At 38.6% G+C, this 12,489-nt stretch overlaps 3 protein-coding genes across 3 annotated transcripts; 1 reads left to right on the top strand and 2 right to left on the bottom strand.

The window, feature by feature from the left end:
- The first annotated feature begins 1,351 nt into the window (after window positions 1-1,351).
- LOC148294099 (uncharacterized) lies at window positions 1,352-2,707 on the top strand. Its single transcript, XM_088254729.1, has one exon. It carries the CDS (start codon window positions 1,352-1,354, stop codon window positions 2,705-2,707), a length of 1,356 nt encoding a protein of 451 aa, XP_088110855.1.
- A 1,825-nt stretch (window positions 2,708-4,532) lies between these two features.
- LOC110762340 (laccase-4-like) lies at window positions 4,533-8,484 on the bottom strand. Its single transcript, XM_088255204.1, has 7 exons — window positions 8,447-8,484; window positions 8,255-8,410; window positions 6,879-7,030; window positions 6,485-6,729; window positions 6,270-6,398; window positions 5,156-6,079; window positions 4,533-4,971 (listed from the first exon to the last, which is right to left on the bottom strand). Exons 2-7 carry the CDS (start codon window positions 8,348-8,350, stop codon window positions 4,841-4,843), a joined length of 1,677 nt encoding a protein of 558 aa, XP_088111330.1. The 5' UTR covers window positions 8,351-8,410; window positions 8,447-8,484; the 3' UTR covers window positions 4,533-4,840.
- A 1,700-nt stretch (window positions 8,485-10,184) lies between these two features.
- LOC110762570 (uncharacterized) lies at window positions 10,185-11,790 on the bottom strand. The gene is made up of 2 exons (XM_021965223.2): window positions 11,153-11,790; window positions 10,185-10,825 (listed from the first exon to the last, which is right to left on the bottom strand). Exons 1-2 carry the CDS (start codon window positions 11,584-11,586, stop codon window positions 10,654-10,656), a joined length of 606 nt encoding a protein of 201 aa, XP_021820915.2. The 5' UTR covers window positions 11,587-11,790; the 3' UTR covers window positions 10,185-10,653.
- Between the last annotated feature and the right edge of the window lie 699 nt (window positions 11,791-12,489).

The raw sequence follows: 12,489 nt of genomic DNA, 5'->3' as shown, positions 1-12,489 counted from the left end.
TCCCATCAATGGGATTACACAAGGGCTTACCAAATATCTTGCGATTTCGGATGCGGAGGCTATCGAAGTTGTTGGTCTTGATGATCTCGATGGCCTAAAAGCGACTCGCTTTCTCTTGGTGGGGCTATTGCTGACGACTAAAGACGATCACAAGGATTCCTTGGTGGGTACGCATAAGCATATTTGGCATACACAAGAGGAGTTCTCTTCTGTTACCTTGAAAGATTCTAAACGTATTCTATTTTCTTTCAAGAGTGATCTCGATCGTGAAAGGGTGATGATGGGATCACCATGGACTTTTGATTGATAAGGCTTTATTGTTATTGTCGGCAACTGATGGTAGCATTGATCCCCATACTGTTCCGCTGGACTTACAAAATTTCTGGGTTAGGGTTAAGGGTATCCCACCTCTTTTCCATACTCCAGCAATGAGAGAAAAACTTGGGAATTTTCTAGGGACCTTTGTTATGGTAGATAAGGGACTTAATGGTGATTGTTTGGGGAGTTTCCTGCTTATCCGAGTGGGTTTAAAGGTGACAAAACCTTTGTAACGTTGGGTTACTCTGAGACTTGTACCAGATGAACTTGCCAAACCCTACGAAATAGAATATGAAAGAATTCCTTCTTTTTTTTTCCTGTCTATTTTGTGGTAGGTTGGATCACATCGGCTCTGGGTGTGAATTCAAAAATTCGGGGGTTATTGACAAAGAGCAATATTGGAGGTGGACCGTGGAAGACATCAATAAAGGATATCTTTCGTATTCGAGTTCCAAATGGTTTGACAAGAAGAAGCTTGGGTTTGGGTGAGGAGTTGCATAGTCAAGAGGTGGCTTCAGGGAGTCATGGTTCACTTGCAGGGACTGTTCATTCGCACCATGAGGCCTTCGCTGCTTAGAAGGATATCTCATTGGGTTCATATGATACCTTGCATAAAGTCTTTGAGGGGTCTCTCTCCAAGAAGAGATGGTTGGCATCTGATTCTGTCACGGAAGTACCTCGTTATGGAGAATTTGATGATACAGATGTGCTTTGTGATGTTCCTGTGACGATAAGTTCGGGATTGAGCCACGAGAAGGAGATTCTAGGGGACCAAACTAAAGGGGTGGTGCCGGATAAAATGCCAGATGAATGTACCGGTACTATGCATAATGTGAACTCCCTTCCCCTTAGTTGTCAAGAAGGTTCTTCTTCATCTGGAAAAAAAGGTTAAGAGGATGAAGGGGGTATATCCACGAGGTTGTCCAAATATGAACGGCATAGGGCAACGAGGTAATTCTGTTGGGTTGGCTACAATAGCTGGTATGGCTAGCAAATCCGTGATGGGTCCCGTGGAATGGGCCCATCAAGAGAAATGACGATCCTTTGTTGGAATGTGCGTGGTTTGGGCAATCCACGTACATTCCGCGCTCTAAAGTTCTTCCTTAGAGCTAAACAGCCCCACGTTATTTTTCTAATGGAAACTAAGAAGACGACGCGTCAAATGGAGGTAGTACAAAGACAGTTAGGAATGAATGGGTGTTTCAGTGTGGGTCGTGTTGGAATGTCTGGAGGTTTGGCTATACTTTGGCAGGACGGGGTTACTGTTATCCTTTGGTCCTATTCAAAAGGTCATATTGATGTCTTTATTGAAGGGGTGGAGCATATGGGATTCAGGTTTACGAGGTTTTATGGTCATCCTGAAACGCATCTTCAAAAGCATTCTTGGGAGCTATTGCGCAGGTTGGATGGAAATGGCAATGGACCGTGGGTAGTTGGTGGAGATTTTAATGAGATCCTCCGAGCAAGCGAATACTGGGGAAGAAGGTTTAGACCTATGTTACATATGCGTGACTTTGGTGAGGCTCTTGATGATTGTGGCTTAAAGGTGATCAATTATACAGGGTACAAGTTTACATGGACAAATAGATGGCAAGGTGAAGGGAATGTAAAGCTCCGGTTAGATAGGGTGGTGGCTAATGTTGAGATGTTGTTGGCATTTCTGGATATGCGTATTCATCATATTAATTCTTTTGTGTCTGACCGTTTACCTATTTTACTTATCTTTGAAGTTAGTAATACGGGAAGGAGACATCGGCGTTTTATGTTTGAAGAGATGTGGATTACTATTGATGGTTGTCAGGAAACAATAATCCAGGCCTGGGGAGGTGAGGGTGGCACAGTGGTTGACAAGATTATGTCATGTCAGACTTCTCTGCTGTCTTGGAACATGGAAAAGGTTGGACTTATTCCTAGGAAAATTCGGGGTGTGCAAGATAAGTTAAATGCTATACAGAGTCGTGACTTAACCCCACAGGCCACCCAATATCAACGTCAGTTGACTAATGAGCTGGATGTTTTGCTAGAGCGAGAGGAAACTTTGTGGCGGCAATGGTCTCGTATAGCATGGTTAAAATATGGCGACAAGAATACCAAGTTTTTCCATGCTCAGGCGAAGCTCAAGGGGCGCATGAATTTTTTAAAAGGAGTGTTTGATTCAGACAATGTTTGGGTTTCTTCTAAAAATGCAGTGGGCTCAGTTTTTTGTGACTATTTTCAACAGCTTTTCTCTTCAAATGGTGTATGGAATGTCGACATAATTACTTCGGAGCAAAATGGTTGGTTGTGTTTGCCTTTTACGTGGGGTGAGATTGAAGGAGCTTTGTTCCAAATGTTTCCAACGAAATCCCCTGGTATGGATGGTTTACCAACTCTTTTTTATCAGAAATAATGGGATGTTGTCGGTAATGACGTGGTAGGATTTTGTCTACAAGTGCTTAATGGTGGGGGAAGTGTGAAAGAAATCAACCATACTCTTATCACTCTCATTCCGAAGGTGGATAATCCGACACTAGTTACCGAGTTTCGTCCCATTAGTTTGTGCTCGGTTATCTACAAAATTATCTCTAAGATTTTAGTAGTTCGCTTGAAGAAAATTACCTAACATGATTTCTGAATTTCTGAGTGCTTTTGTTCCGACAAGACTGATGACTGACAATATCATTGCCGCATTTGAGAGTATACATGCCATTAAACGAAGGGGTAACATCAAGTTAAAGAAGATGGTTCTTAAGTTGGACATGTCTAAAGCTTATGTTCAAGTTGAGTGGCCTTTCTTAGAGGGTATGCTTCAAAGACTAGGCTTTAATAGTCGTTGGGTGAGCCTGATTATGGATTGTGTGACAACTGTTTCGTATTCAGTTCAAGTTATTGGGCAACCTACTGGCATGATTGTTCCTACAAGAGGTTTAAGGCAAGGGGATCCATTATCGCCGTACCTCTTTCTAATTTGAGTGGAAGGGTTATCAACACTTTTAACGAATGCTCAGCGAGATAAACGTATTCACGGGGTCTCGGTGGGATAGATAAGGAAAGAAAGCTAGAGAAATTGTTGAAGGGGAGAGAGGAAATGAAAGAGAACTAGAGAGGAGAGAGAGAAAGAAAGGAAAAAAAAAAAAAAAAAAGAGATTTTCTATTTAAACCCCACACTTCTCTTTGTTCACCCCATGTTCTAAGTTCACCCCAACTTCTAATTTAAATTTTCACAATTTCTAAAAAAACCCCACTATCTTCCCAAACTACCCTTAAATACACCCCAAGTTGGAAAATAAATAAATAAAAGAGTTTTTCTATTTAAACCCCACTATCTTCCTACTACAAACTATAGAAAAAAACATATATCTAAACTGAATAGTGGGGGGAAAAGATGAAGAAGACCCCTATTTTTTTAGATGAAGATGAAGATCCTTGTGCTTGCCGCAAGACAGACAAACTCGCTAACTATTACAGTATATCGTTTACTATCAATGGCAAGAGATCCTAGACCAAATAAAGATTTTTAAAGAAGTTGGCTCAACATTTTACGTCTTTAAAGATGAGTAATCTAACAATATGATGTAGAGGAGTTTGTATTCTTCTAAAACTTAATATGAAGAGTGGTGGGGTGTGTAGAGTGTGTGTATAGATGTATTAGGGTTAAGCATTAAGTTGGATGACCTTTTTTGTTTTTTTACATAATAATAAAACTTACAGCTTAAAGATTTAAGTATTGGGGTGAACAAAGAGAAGTACGGGGTTTAAATAGAAAATCTCAACAACAAAAAAGGGAATTGAATGGTGGTGTTCTTATTTATGTTTTTCCTTTATACATGGGTGGTTGTTTCTTTGTATACAATAATATTTTGCTTTTTAAAGATAATTCTTTTTAACAGTATTTTAAGATAATTCTAGTTTTTTTCTTTTACATTAGAAATTTATTATATTTTTAGTCTATGTAAAACATTATTTAAAATGCCATAAAAATAACTCACATGGATTATAGGATACATTTTAATTAAAGTTACATATTCTTTATTTATGTTATTCTCAAATTATACTACCAGACACGTTTTCACTATTTTTATTTTTTGAATTTCCAACTAATCTACTAGACGCATTCTCGAATCCTGAAAATACAAATTTCTTTTCTCGTTTTCATTCTCTGAAAATATTTTTGGAAAACATTCTTCGAAAACATTACGAGACGGGCCATTATTGTTTTTGTGTGTTACTACCAATTGAAGTGAAAACATATTGTATTATAAAAAATAAAAATAAAATCATCTTTCAGAACAAAAATCCCTTGTTGATTCCATTAGTAACATATCACATTTACATAGACATATATCTCTGCAAGAAAAAGATATACGACCCAGCGAGCTAATCTTAAAAAGAAGCCCAATTCCCTTTTATTCAACATGTAGAAGCAGCTTTCCCTTTAGCTTTGCTCCAAAGAATTCTTCCTATTAGCTCTTGTTCCTTGAATTGCTATGAGTTGAGAATTGAGTTGGCAAACAATTTGTGGTGGAATTCTTTACATATAAAGCTAACACTTGGGAAGGTCGCTTGGAGGTGGTAGAACAGATTCATTTGGGCCTTTGCCATTGTCCACCACAAATGCCATCTTAAGCCCCCATGTTGTGTGCACTTCAAGATGGCAATGCATAAACCAAACTCCTGCATACATATAAAAGGGAAAATATGGTTACATTGGAAACTTTCTTTCGTCATACAGTCCAACATGTTATGTTGTTAGACTCTCAATTAATAGATATAACATTTAGTTCGAATGTATGATTAAATTCAGCCTGACAATATAACAACTTATATATTTCATAAGAGAAAATTTGTCATGGTTTACCTGGATTATCAGCCCTGAATCTAATAGCAGTCCATCCACCAGATGGCACTCCTATTGTGTTCCTCTCAACAGGGTCAATAAGATTAAATCTTTTTGGATCCTTCTTTGGGTTGAAATTCCCCAATCCCCTGCCAACCTCAAAGAAATTAAACCCATGAAGATGAACTGGATGGTTTTCAGGGGCAATCATCCCAGTGTCTTGCAACACAAGCTGCACTGTAGAGTTATAAGCAAGTCTATAAAGCCTAGTCCCCTTCATGGTCTGCATATTCGTCGGCTGTGGACCCGTATAATTATAAGGATTCAGAGGGTTTCCGGGAAAATCATCGGTAAAAACTCCACTTATGTTGAAGAAATGTGCTTGAAGAAGTGAGATTTTGGGCATCACAAATGTGACATTATTGATATTTGCCACCAATCTGTTGCCATTGGCACATGAAGCACAAGTGTGAAGGCCAAGGCCAACAGTGAACAAAAGAGAGTGGTCAATTTTCAATGGAACCCTAGCAGGAAACTTGACTGAATTCAGGCTTCTGAGGGAATTTGTAAACTTTGTTGCAACTAGTGTGGCATTTTGAGGAGGTGGGGCTGTGAGGGTGGTCCTAGTGCTTTCGAGGGTGCCCGTATAGTGCAAAGTAGCAGTGCCAGTTTTGTTGTCTACAAGGATGTTTGGATTGTCCATGAAAGGTGAGGCTGCAACCAAGTACTTGCCTGTGCCATGGTTGGTTGACAGAAGAACGTTTGTGGTCTGCCCTGGGGCTATCAGAACGGTGTCAGTTTTGAAGGGTTTTGTGTACACAGCATCAACCTCAACCACGGTTAGTTTGTGGTTGGCAATCTTGAAGAAGAGCTCTTCATTGAGCGCAGCATTGATGATTCTTAGCATGTATGTCTTGCCAGGTCTTACTGGTAATTTAAACCCTCCTGCACATATGCACACCATGTTTAAATTTGGTGATAATTGATCAAAATAGTGTAGATGGCTAGAGTGATATGAGGGAGACTACACAATGTGACAGTTGATGTGTCAATTGATCCGCATAATCAACTGTCACATTATGTAATTAACTAATATGACATTCTCGTACACGTATGTGTATTTACGTGTACTTACCTTGTGAGGAGCAGGTGGAGAGAGGGCCCGGGTGGCCATTAATTGTGTGAGCATCAGAGACATTCGGGGCTGAGCCAGATTTCAAAGCCTGATTAATGACAGATTCCACATCTGATTTCCACCATTCACCTACAAGTTTACAATAATCATAAGCAATCTTACAATACTTGATGGATTATGAGAAATATGAAAGGGTACTTGGATCATGGGGGCACCTAAGATTACAACCACTTCTTTCTGGGGTGCAGGAAATGGGTATGGGACCCCAAGCTTGGGTAAGATGACCAAGGCGCCATGGACTGTGGCCCTGAGCCACAGGATGTGTGCATGCCACCAAAGTGTGCCCCTTTGCCCAGTGATGGTGAAGTTGTACACATAGTTTTGACCCGGTTGAATTGGACATTGGGTTATGTACGCCGGCCCATCGGCCCAACCCGTCCGCAGTTGTCGGACTCCATGCCTTTTTACGGAAACATTATTATTAGTAATAAGAAAATAAATACAGAAAAATATAATAATACTAAGTAATGACGATTATTAACCACTACATTGCTGATCACATCTTGAAAACTCAAATTTATCTATAGGAGTGAAAGTGGGAGACATTACCAATGGATGCTAACATTGTATTTGACGTGGTTGACCACCTTGATCAGCACTGTGTCATCTTCCCTAGCATATATGGTGGGCCCAGGGTACCTTCCATTGACTGTGACAATGGGCTTGCTTGAACATAATCTTGAGGTTTTCTTTTGCACCACCTACGAAACCCACGGGCGGTTGAGTTGAGTTCATAGTGGAAGTCACATGTTTTTATTCACAAGTTTGGTGGCTTCCTCAACCACACCCCTCACGCTTTGCTGTTTGATTTAGTTTTGCTTATTTATATATAACAAGCCAATTATTATTTATTTTATAAATATTATTTGGATTATGTTTAGATTTAAATCTTGGGTTTTGATTAATCCTATACCAATTTTATCTACCTTCAACTTTTTTCAAACTCTTTAGATGTTGACGACTTGAATGGTTGAACACTTGGTTGCTGTGTCTGTGTGAGAGACAAGCTTGGTTTAGGCAAGTTTTTATCAACGTCAAGAATAATTAAGAAAAACAGAGGACGCACTAGTGTAGTGATTTGAAGTAATTTCTTCTTTAGACAAGGTTTTGGGTTCGATTCCTAGTATCTGTGTAGTATGTGTATGTGTGTGAGTTTAGTATATTATTGCCCCTCTCAATAAGAAAAATTCTCAAAAAAAAAAAAAAATAATAATAAAGAAAAGAGAGAAAATAATAAATGATGTAGTTGTCCAGAATTAGAGTTCAATTTTGTACGTTGGCTAGTCACCTCAACTTAATTACTTAATTAAGCTGGGATTGGATTAATATTTAGCAAGAAAGAAAGGGACAAAAACATGCATATATACGATAAGAGCAGCATGCAAGCATGTAATTAATTATGAAGAGAGGCCAACCATGTTGCTCCCTGTAGAAGCCTTAATTTTCTTGTGCAAGTGGCTTATGGATAATGTAATATAATTATGATCAATACAAAAACTCATCATTTAAAACTCGCAAGAAAGGCATAAGCTTTCCCTAATGTTGCTCAAAGATCAGTTGAGAGTAACTCATAGTTAGAATGATATAAACCATACCCAGCAATACTAGACGCATGTAGATAACCTTCTGCATGTCTTGCTAGCATGCATGTATATATTGGATCAAATGAACCATTTCAAATCTCACCCGTATGTATTCAATTTGTTACATATATACAAGACAGGATCGTGAATATTCAATAATAAAGCATTTATCTCTACACTTGAGAACTCTTGCCGGTCATCTTCTTAGCTATATTAGATGTCTTAACCCTATGTCAATGAAAGAATGTGGCTGCAGGGTGGCAACTAGCTACAGTTTACTCTAAAATAGATGCAAAACAAGGGGATTAATATAATTAACTCAAAAATTAATGTTATACTTACATTGAACTTGTAATGTCGAACCATGCATTCCACTGATGCTGGAAACAACAAACAAGCCACCAAAAGCAAGGCACGAATCGAAGGCACCATCTCCATTTTTCTCTCTCTTGATCCTTATAGCTCTCTCTCTCTCTCTCTCTCTCTCTCTCTCTCTCTCTCTCTCTCTCTCTCTCTCTCTCTCTCTCTCTCTCTGAGACCCTCAGTTTTTTTTGTGTGTTCTATGTCGTAATGCTGTGCTGCAGAAGAAGCTATTGACCAAGCCAAATTTATAAAGAGATAAAAACTACGTAGTGCTGTGCTGCTGCCATGTCGTTTTTGCGTAGTTTGGTAGATGAAGGGATACTTGAGAATGAAGCTCTACGTATAATAAAAACAACTTGTTTTTACGTACGGCAGCAGGCCAGAAACTTCTTTATCTTAATTATCTTGTGTCTCACACAAAGTAGTTATATGTCAACTAAAACACTTGGTTTGATTTGAAGCTAGTGTATAAGGTTTATGTCAATTTCTTGAATTGGGCTGGGTGGTCAGATCAGATCAGCCACTGCATGGTTTGGTGGCCGTATTGGGTAAAGTACACCCAAACCCCAGCTAACTAACAAAAAAGTAGATATCGATTTGCTTTTCGAACCATGGAAGCTCTCCAAGGTCAAGGAGATGACATACACAACAAGGCACTGTCTCAACAGAATTACCCACTTGATTTTTCATGGTTTTGTTTTGTTTTTTTTTTTGTTTTTATATTGTTATTGACTAATTACATCTATTTATTATATTCACTTGTTTTAATTTGTCTGATCATCAGCTGATCTATTCCATTTTTGGGTAGAAGTGATAGTCTAAACTACAAAGAAGAAAGATTTCACACACACACACACAACTATAATGCCGTGAGAATTCGAACCTGAGACATCTGGTATGCAAGTCTCCCTTTTCCATTGGTCATCAACAAGATTTTGAGATTTGAACTTGAATCATTCTCTGCCAAAACGGAGATTGGATATGACATTTGGACTACCAAAATGAGGGTTTGCATGTCGAGCACACTTTTTAGGCTTTTCAGAATCAATAACAAATTGATTAGTTTGTTGTATTTCTAATTTGATGTGTTTAAACAAATTAATTAGGATGATCTTTCGTTATGAGCATAACTAATTAAGATGGTTCTTTAATATGGATAATTTTCTATCCATTTTATAATTGGTGAAAATGTGTGTGTGTGAATGTGGTGGGTGGACGATAGATACATAAAGGATGTGTTAACACGAACCATTTTTTTTTTTTTTTTTATAGTTGAGCGATGGTTGTCATTGGATTGCCAAATCGACCGGAAAGGTTTGCTTTCTGAAAGCTAAAGATTTGAGAGGGGTTGGTAACAGCTCATCTAACCTTGCATGAGTTAATTACACAGATGAAATTAATTCATATATTTCTTGTCATTTCCCAGTTTCGTCTTGTGTTTCATTTTCTTCCTTTTCCCAGGACAAATTAATAAGAGAGTTGTTATTGACATTTCAAAAAGATTATTTTGCACTCCTCTCGTATGTCTCCATCGTGAAGTGGGTGTAAACATGGAATTTAAAGTTCTAAATTCAACTATCATTTTTTATTGTCTCTATTGATTGATTAGTCAAATATCAATGCCGTCCCTTTCTATTGAGGCTCTTTGTTTATATTGTTCAACCGGCCCAGATCGATATTATCAATCAAAACATATAAACCCATATTTTGAAGGCCATGGCTTGGATCAAAACTTTTAAGCCCAACCTATTTCAAACCAATGTTCACCTTGCTCAGTCAGAACTTGGCTGCACAATTTGTATGATTTTTTTTTTCTTTCAACAACTTATCATGTGACATTAAGGTTTTATTTTTATTTTCTATAAAATGATATTTTCAATTATTCTAATGTATGGGGAGAATAATCAAACTCGGGTGCAACAGAGCAAGCACAATATCCCTTAGTCAATTGATCTAACCCACGTTTGTCATGTGACACCAAATTTTGCTTTCACACTAAAATATATGGAAACAACATTGTTTTGAAGTAATTTTCTGCTAAAGTAGCAAGGTGGGTAGGTCAGAGCTGCCCTGAAGGCTCTCAGAACAAATTCTCTGTTTTTCTTTGAAATTACAATTTGCCTAAACTGAGGCTCTACAGCTTTCTGGTGCGCCCCTGATTTGTCCAAGGACCAAAGGGTGTGTGCTTCACATTAACAAAGAAGGGGACTTTGTACAGTTGGCTGCAACCCAGCATTTGTCAAATGAATGGTTTTTAAGGAGCCAGAAATTTTGCCAAATATGTACAATTTCCTTTTATGTACATATGGTTGGCTCCTTGACCAAGAGAAATTAAAGACAAATGAGAAATCGATGAAGCATAATCTGCTGAGTTTTGGTTAAGCCAGAAGCCAGAAGTTTTTGTGGGTTCTTGAGTTGAGAAGGTAGCCTCCATCCTGGCCCTTTTTCTGTACAGCAACACAATCACACTTGCTATTTTCAATCAAATAATCTGCTGTGTCTATGGCTTTGTTAGTCGTCCCTCGCCCGGCTCCAGGCCACGTATATGTTCTGGTTTCGTAGGAGCAAACCAAAGAATTAATTAGCAAATAATATAGCTAGCTGAATAATCTGTCTTCACATATGCTACATCTCAACAGCACTGTTAATTTGACCCAAAACAAAAAATTTAATAAAGTTTGATGGCACTTTAATTTCTTAGGAGTAGACAAAAGACATGTTTAGGATATATTAGTGAATCGCATTATGTGACAGGTGAGAATTCAATTATTACGTCAAGTACTTTGTATTATATAACTTGACACATCGCTTATCACGTAATTTGGATGATAAGACATTGTAACAACTAGAACACATAACATGTACAAGAAAACTCACCCTAGGATTTCCTTAGAAATTCTCCGCCGTTGCCCTATAATTATGATATCAATCCCAAGAGCATCGCTTTGATGCAGGATAGTGTTGGCTTTGTCCTTGCCATCTTCCATTCCCATCCTCTCCGCACGCACACTCAGCTTTGGCTTCACACGCTTGCATGCATTCTTCATTTCTTCAAGAAAATCCACGCCCTCCTCTGCGTTGATCCCTTCCAAGGACATGGCGGCTACGGCCAAGGAGGCAAGCCCAGGTATTTTGAGCAGCGTCATGAATGTGTTTCGCCACGTGTTTTGGTTCTCGACAAAGAAGAGGATCAATTCATCGTGTTCGAGCACTACATGAGCGAGCGCATACTGAAGCGCGCTGGCTGACTCTCGGGTAGGATCCGCCACCACCATTACTCGCCGTGCAGGCTTGGTTGCTTGGCCTTCCATTGGCTGATGTACGGCTGTAATTGAGGGGGTAGCTGCCACCACACCTACCCAATGCTGTCCCCAAAAAAAAAGAAGAAGACGAAAAAGAAAAATTGTAAAAGGGTTATGAATGTGCAAGAGGGTAGGGAAGAAGTGGCATGTAATAGGAGGGGTTCATTTTTGTTGTGTAATTTATGAAGAAGGATGAGTATATTGACAACTTTTAGTGATGCACAATTTTTTTACTTTTATTAGGGGGAAGATGGCAGACTTAATGTCCTTGAGAACCGGTCAAATGATTGTCATTAGATTAGATTTTAATGCAAATAGGATTGCGTACGATTAATACACCAATTATAGCTTCGAGCCAAAAAATAATTATTTGCGTAAGAAGAAAATAAGGACTGATACACAACAAAATTACAAAGTAAACCCACGAGTACAATTCGAACCAATAGCTGTGAGTGATTATGTTTATTCTTGTCCAGAATAGCTGTGAGTGATTATGTTTATTCTTGTCCAGGTGTAAAAGAGCGAGCACACTGCTTTGATCAACTGGCGTAATCTATTTTGGCCGCTTGAATGGAGCCGTTGGTTTTTGAGTTAGGCTAATATCGGAGTACGCAAGCTATGCTGAAACAGAAAGGTGGAAATGGGACAAGCTGGCCCTTCCAAAATCCTTTGTACAATTGAACAACACTTTTAGCCTCTCTGCCCTTTTGTGTTTGTCATTTCCGACTAGATTTCAACGCACAAGAGTCGGCTATTTTTTTGGTTCACACTTGACTTGGAAATCTACTATGTATTTTATTTTTATTATCAGAATATATTTTTAGTTTGAAAGCTCAAGTGCTTTTAAAGTATGGTTTTTGTGGAAGCCAACGTTACGGAGTAAACCATATGAATTGACAGGTTGATATTAGC

This window comes from Prunus avium, chromosome 6 (genome assembly GCF_965620075.1).
Source record: "Prunus avium chromosome 6, drPruAviu1.hap1.1, whole genome shotgun sequence".
In the NCBI taxonomy this organism is placed as follows: domain Eukaryota; kingdom Viridiplantae; phylum Streptophyta; class Magnoliopsida; order Rosales; family Rosaceae; genus Prunus; species Prunus avium.
This window is presented reverse-complemented; position numbering and strand designations above follow the sequence as displayed.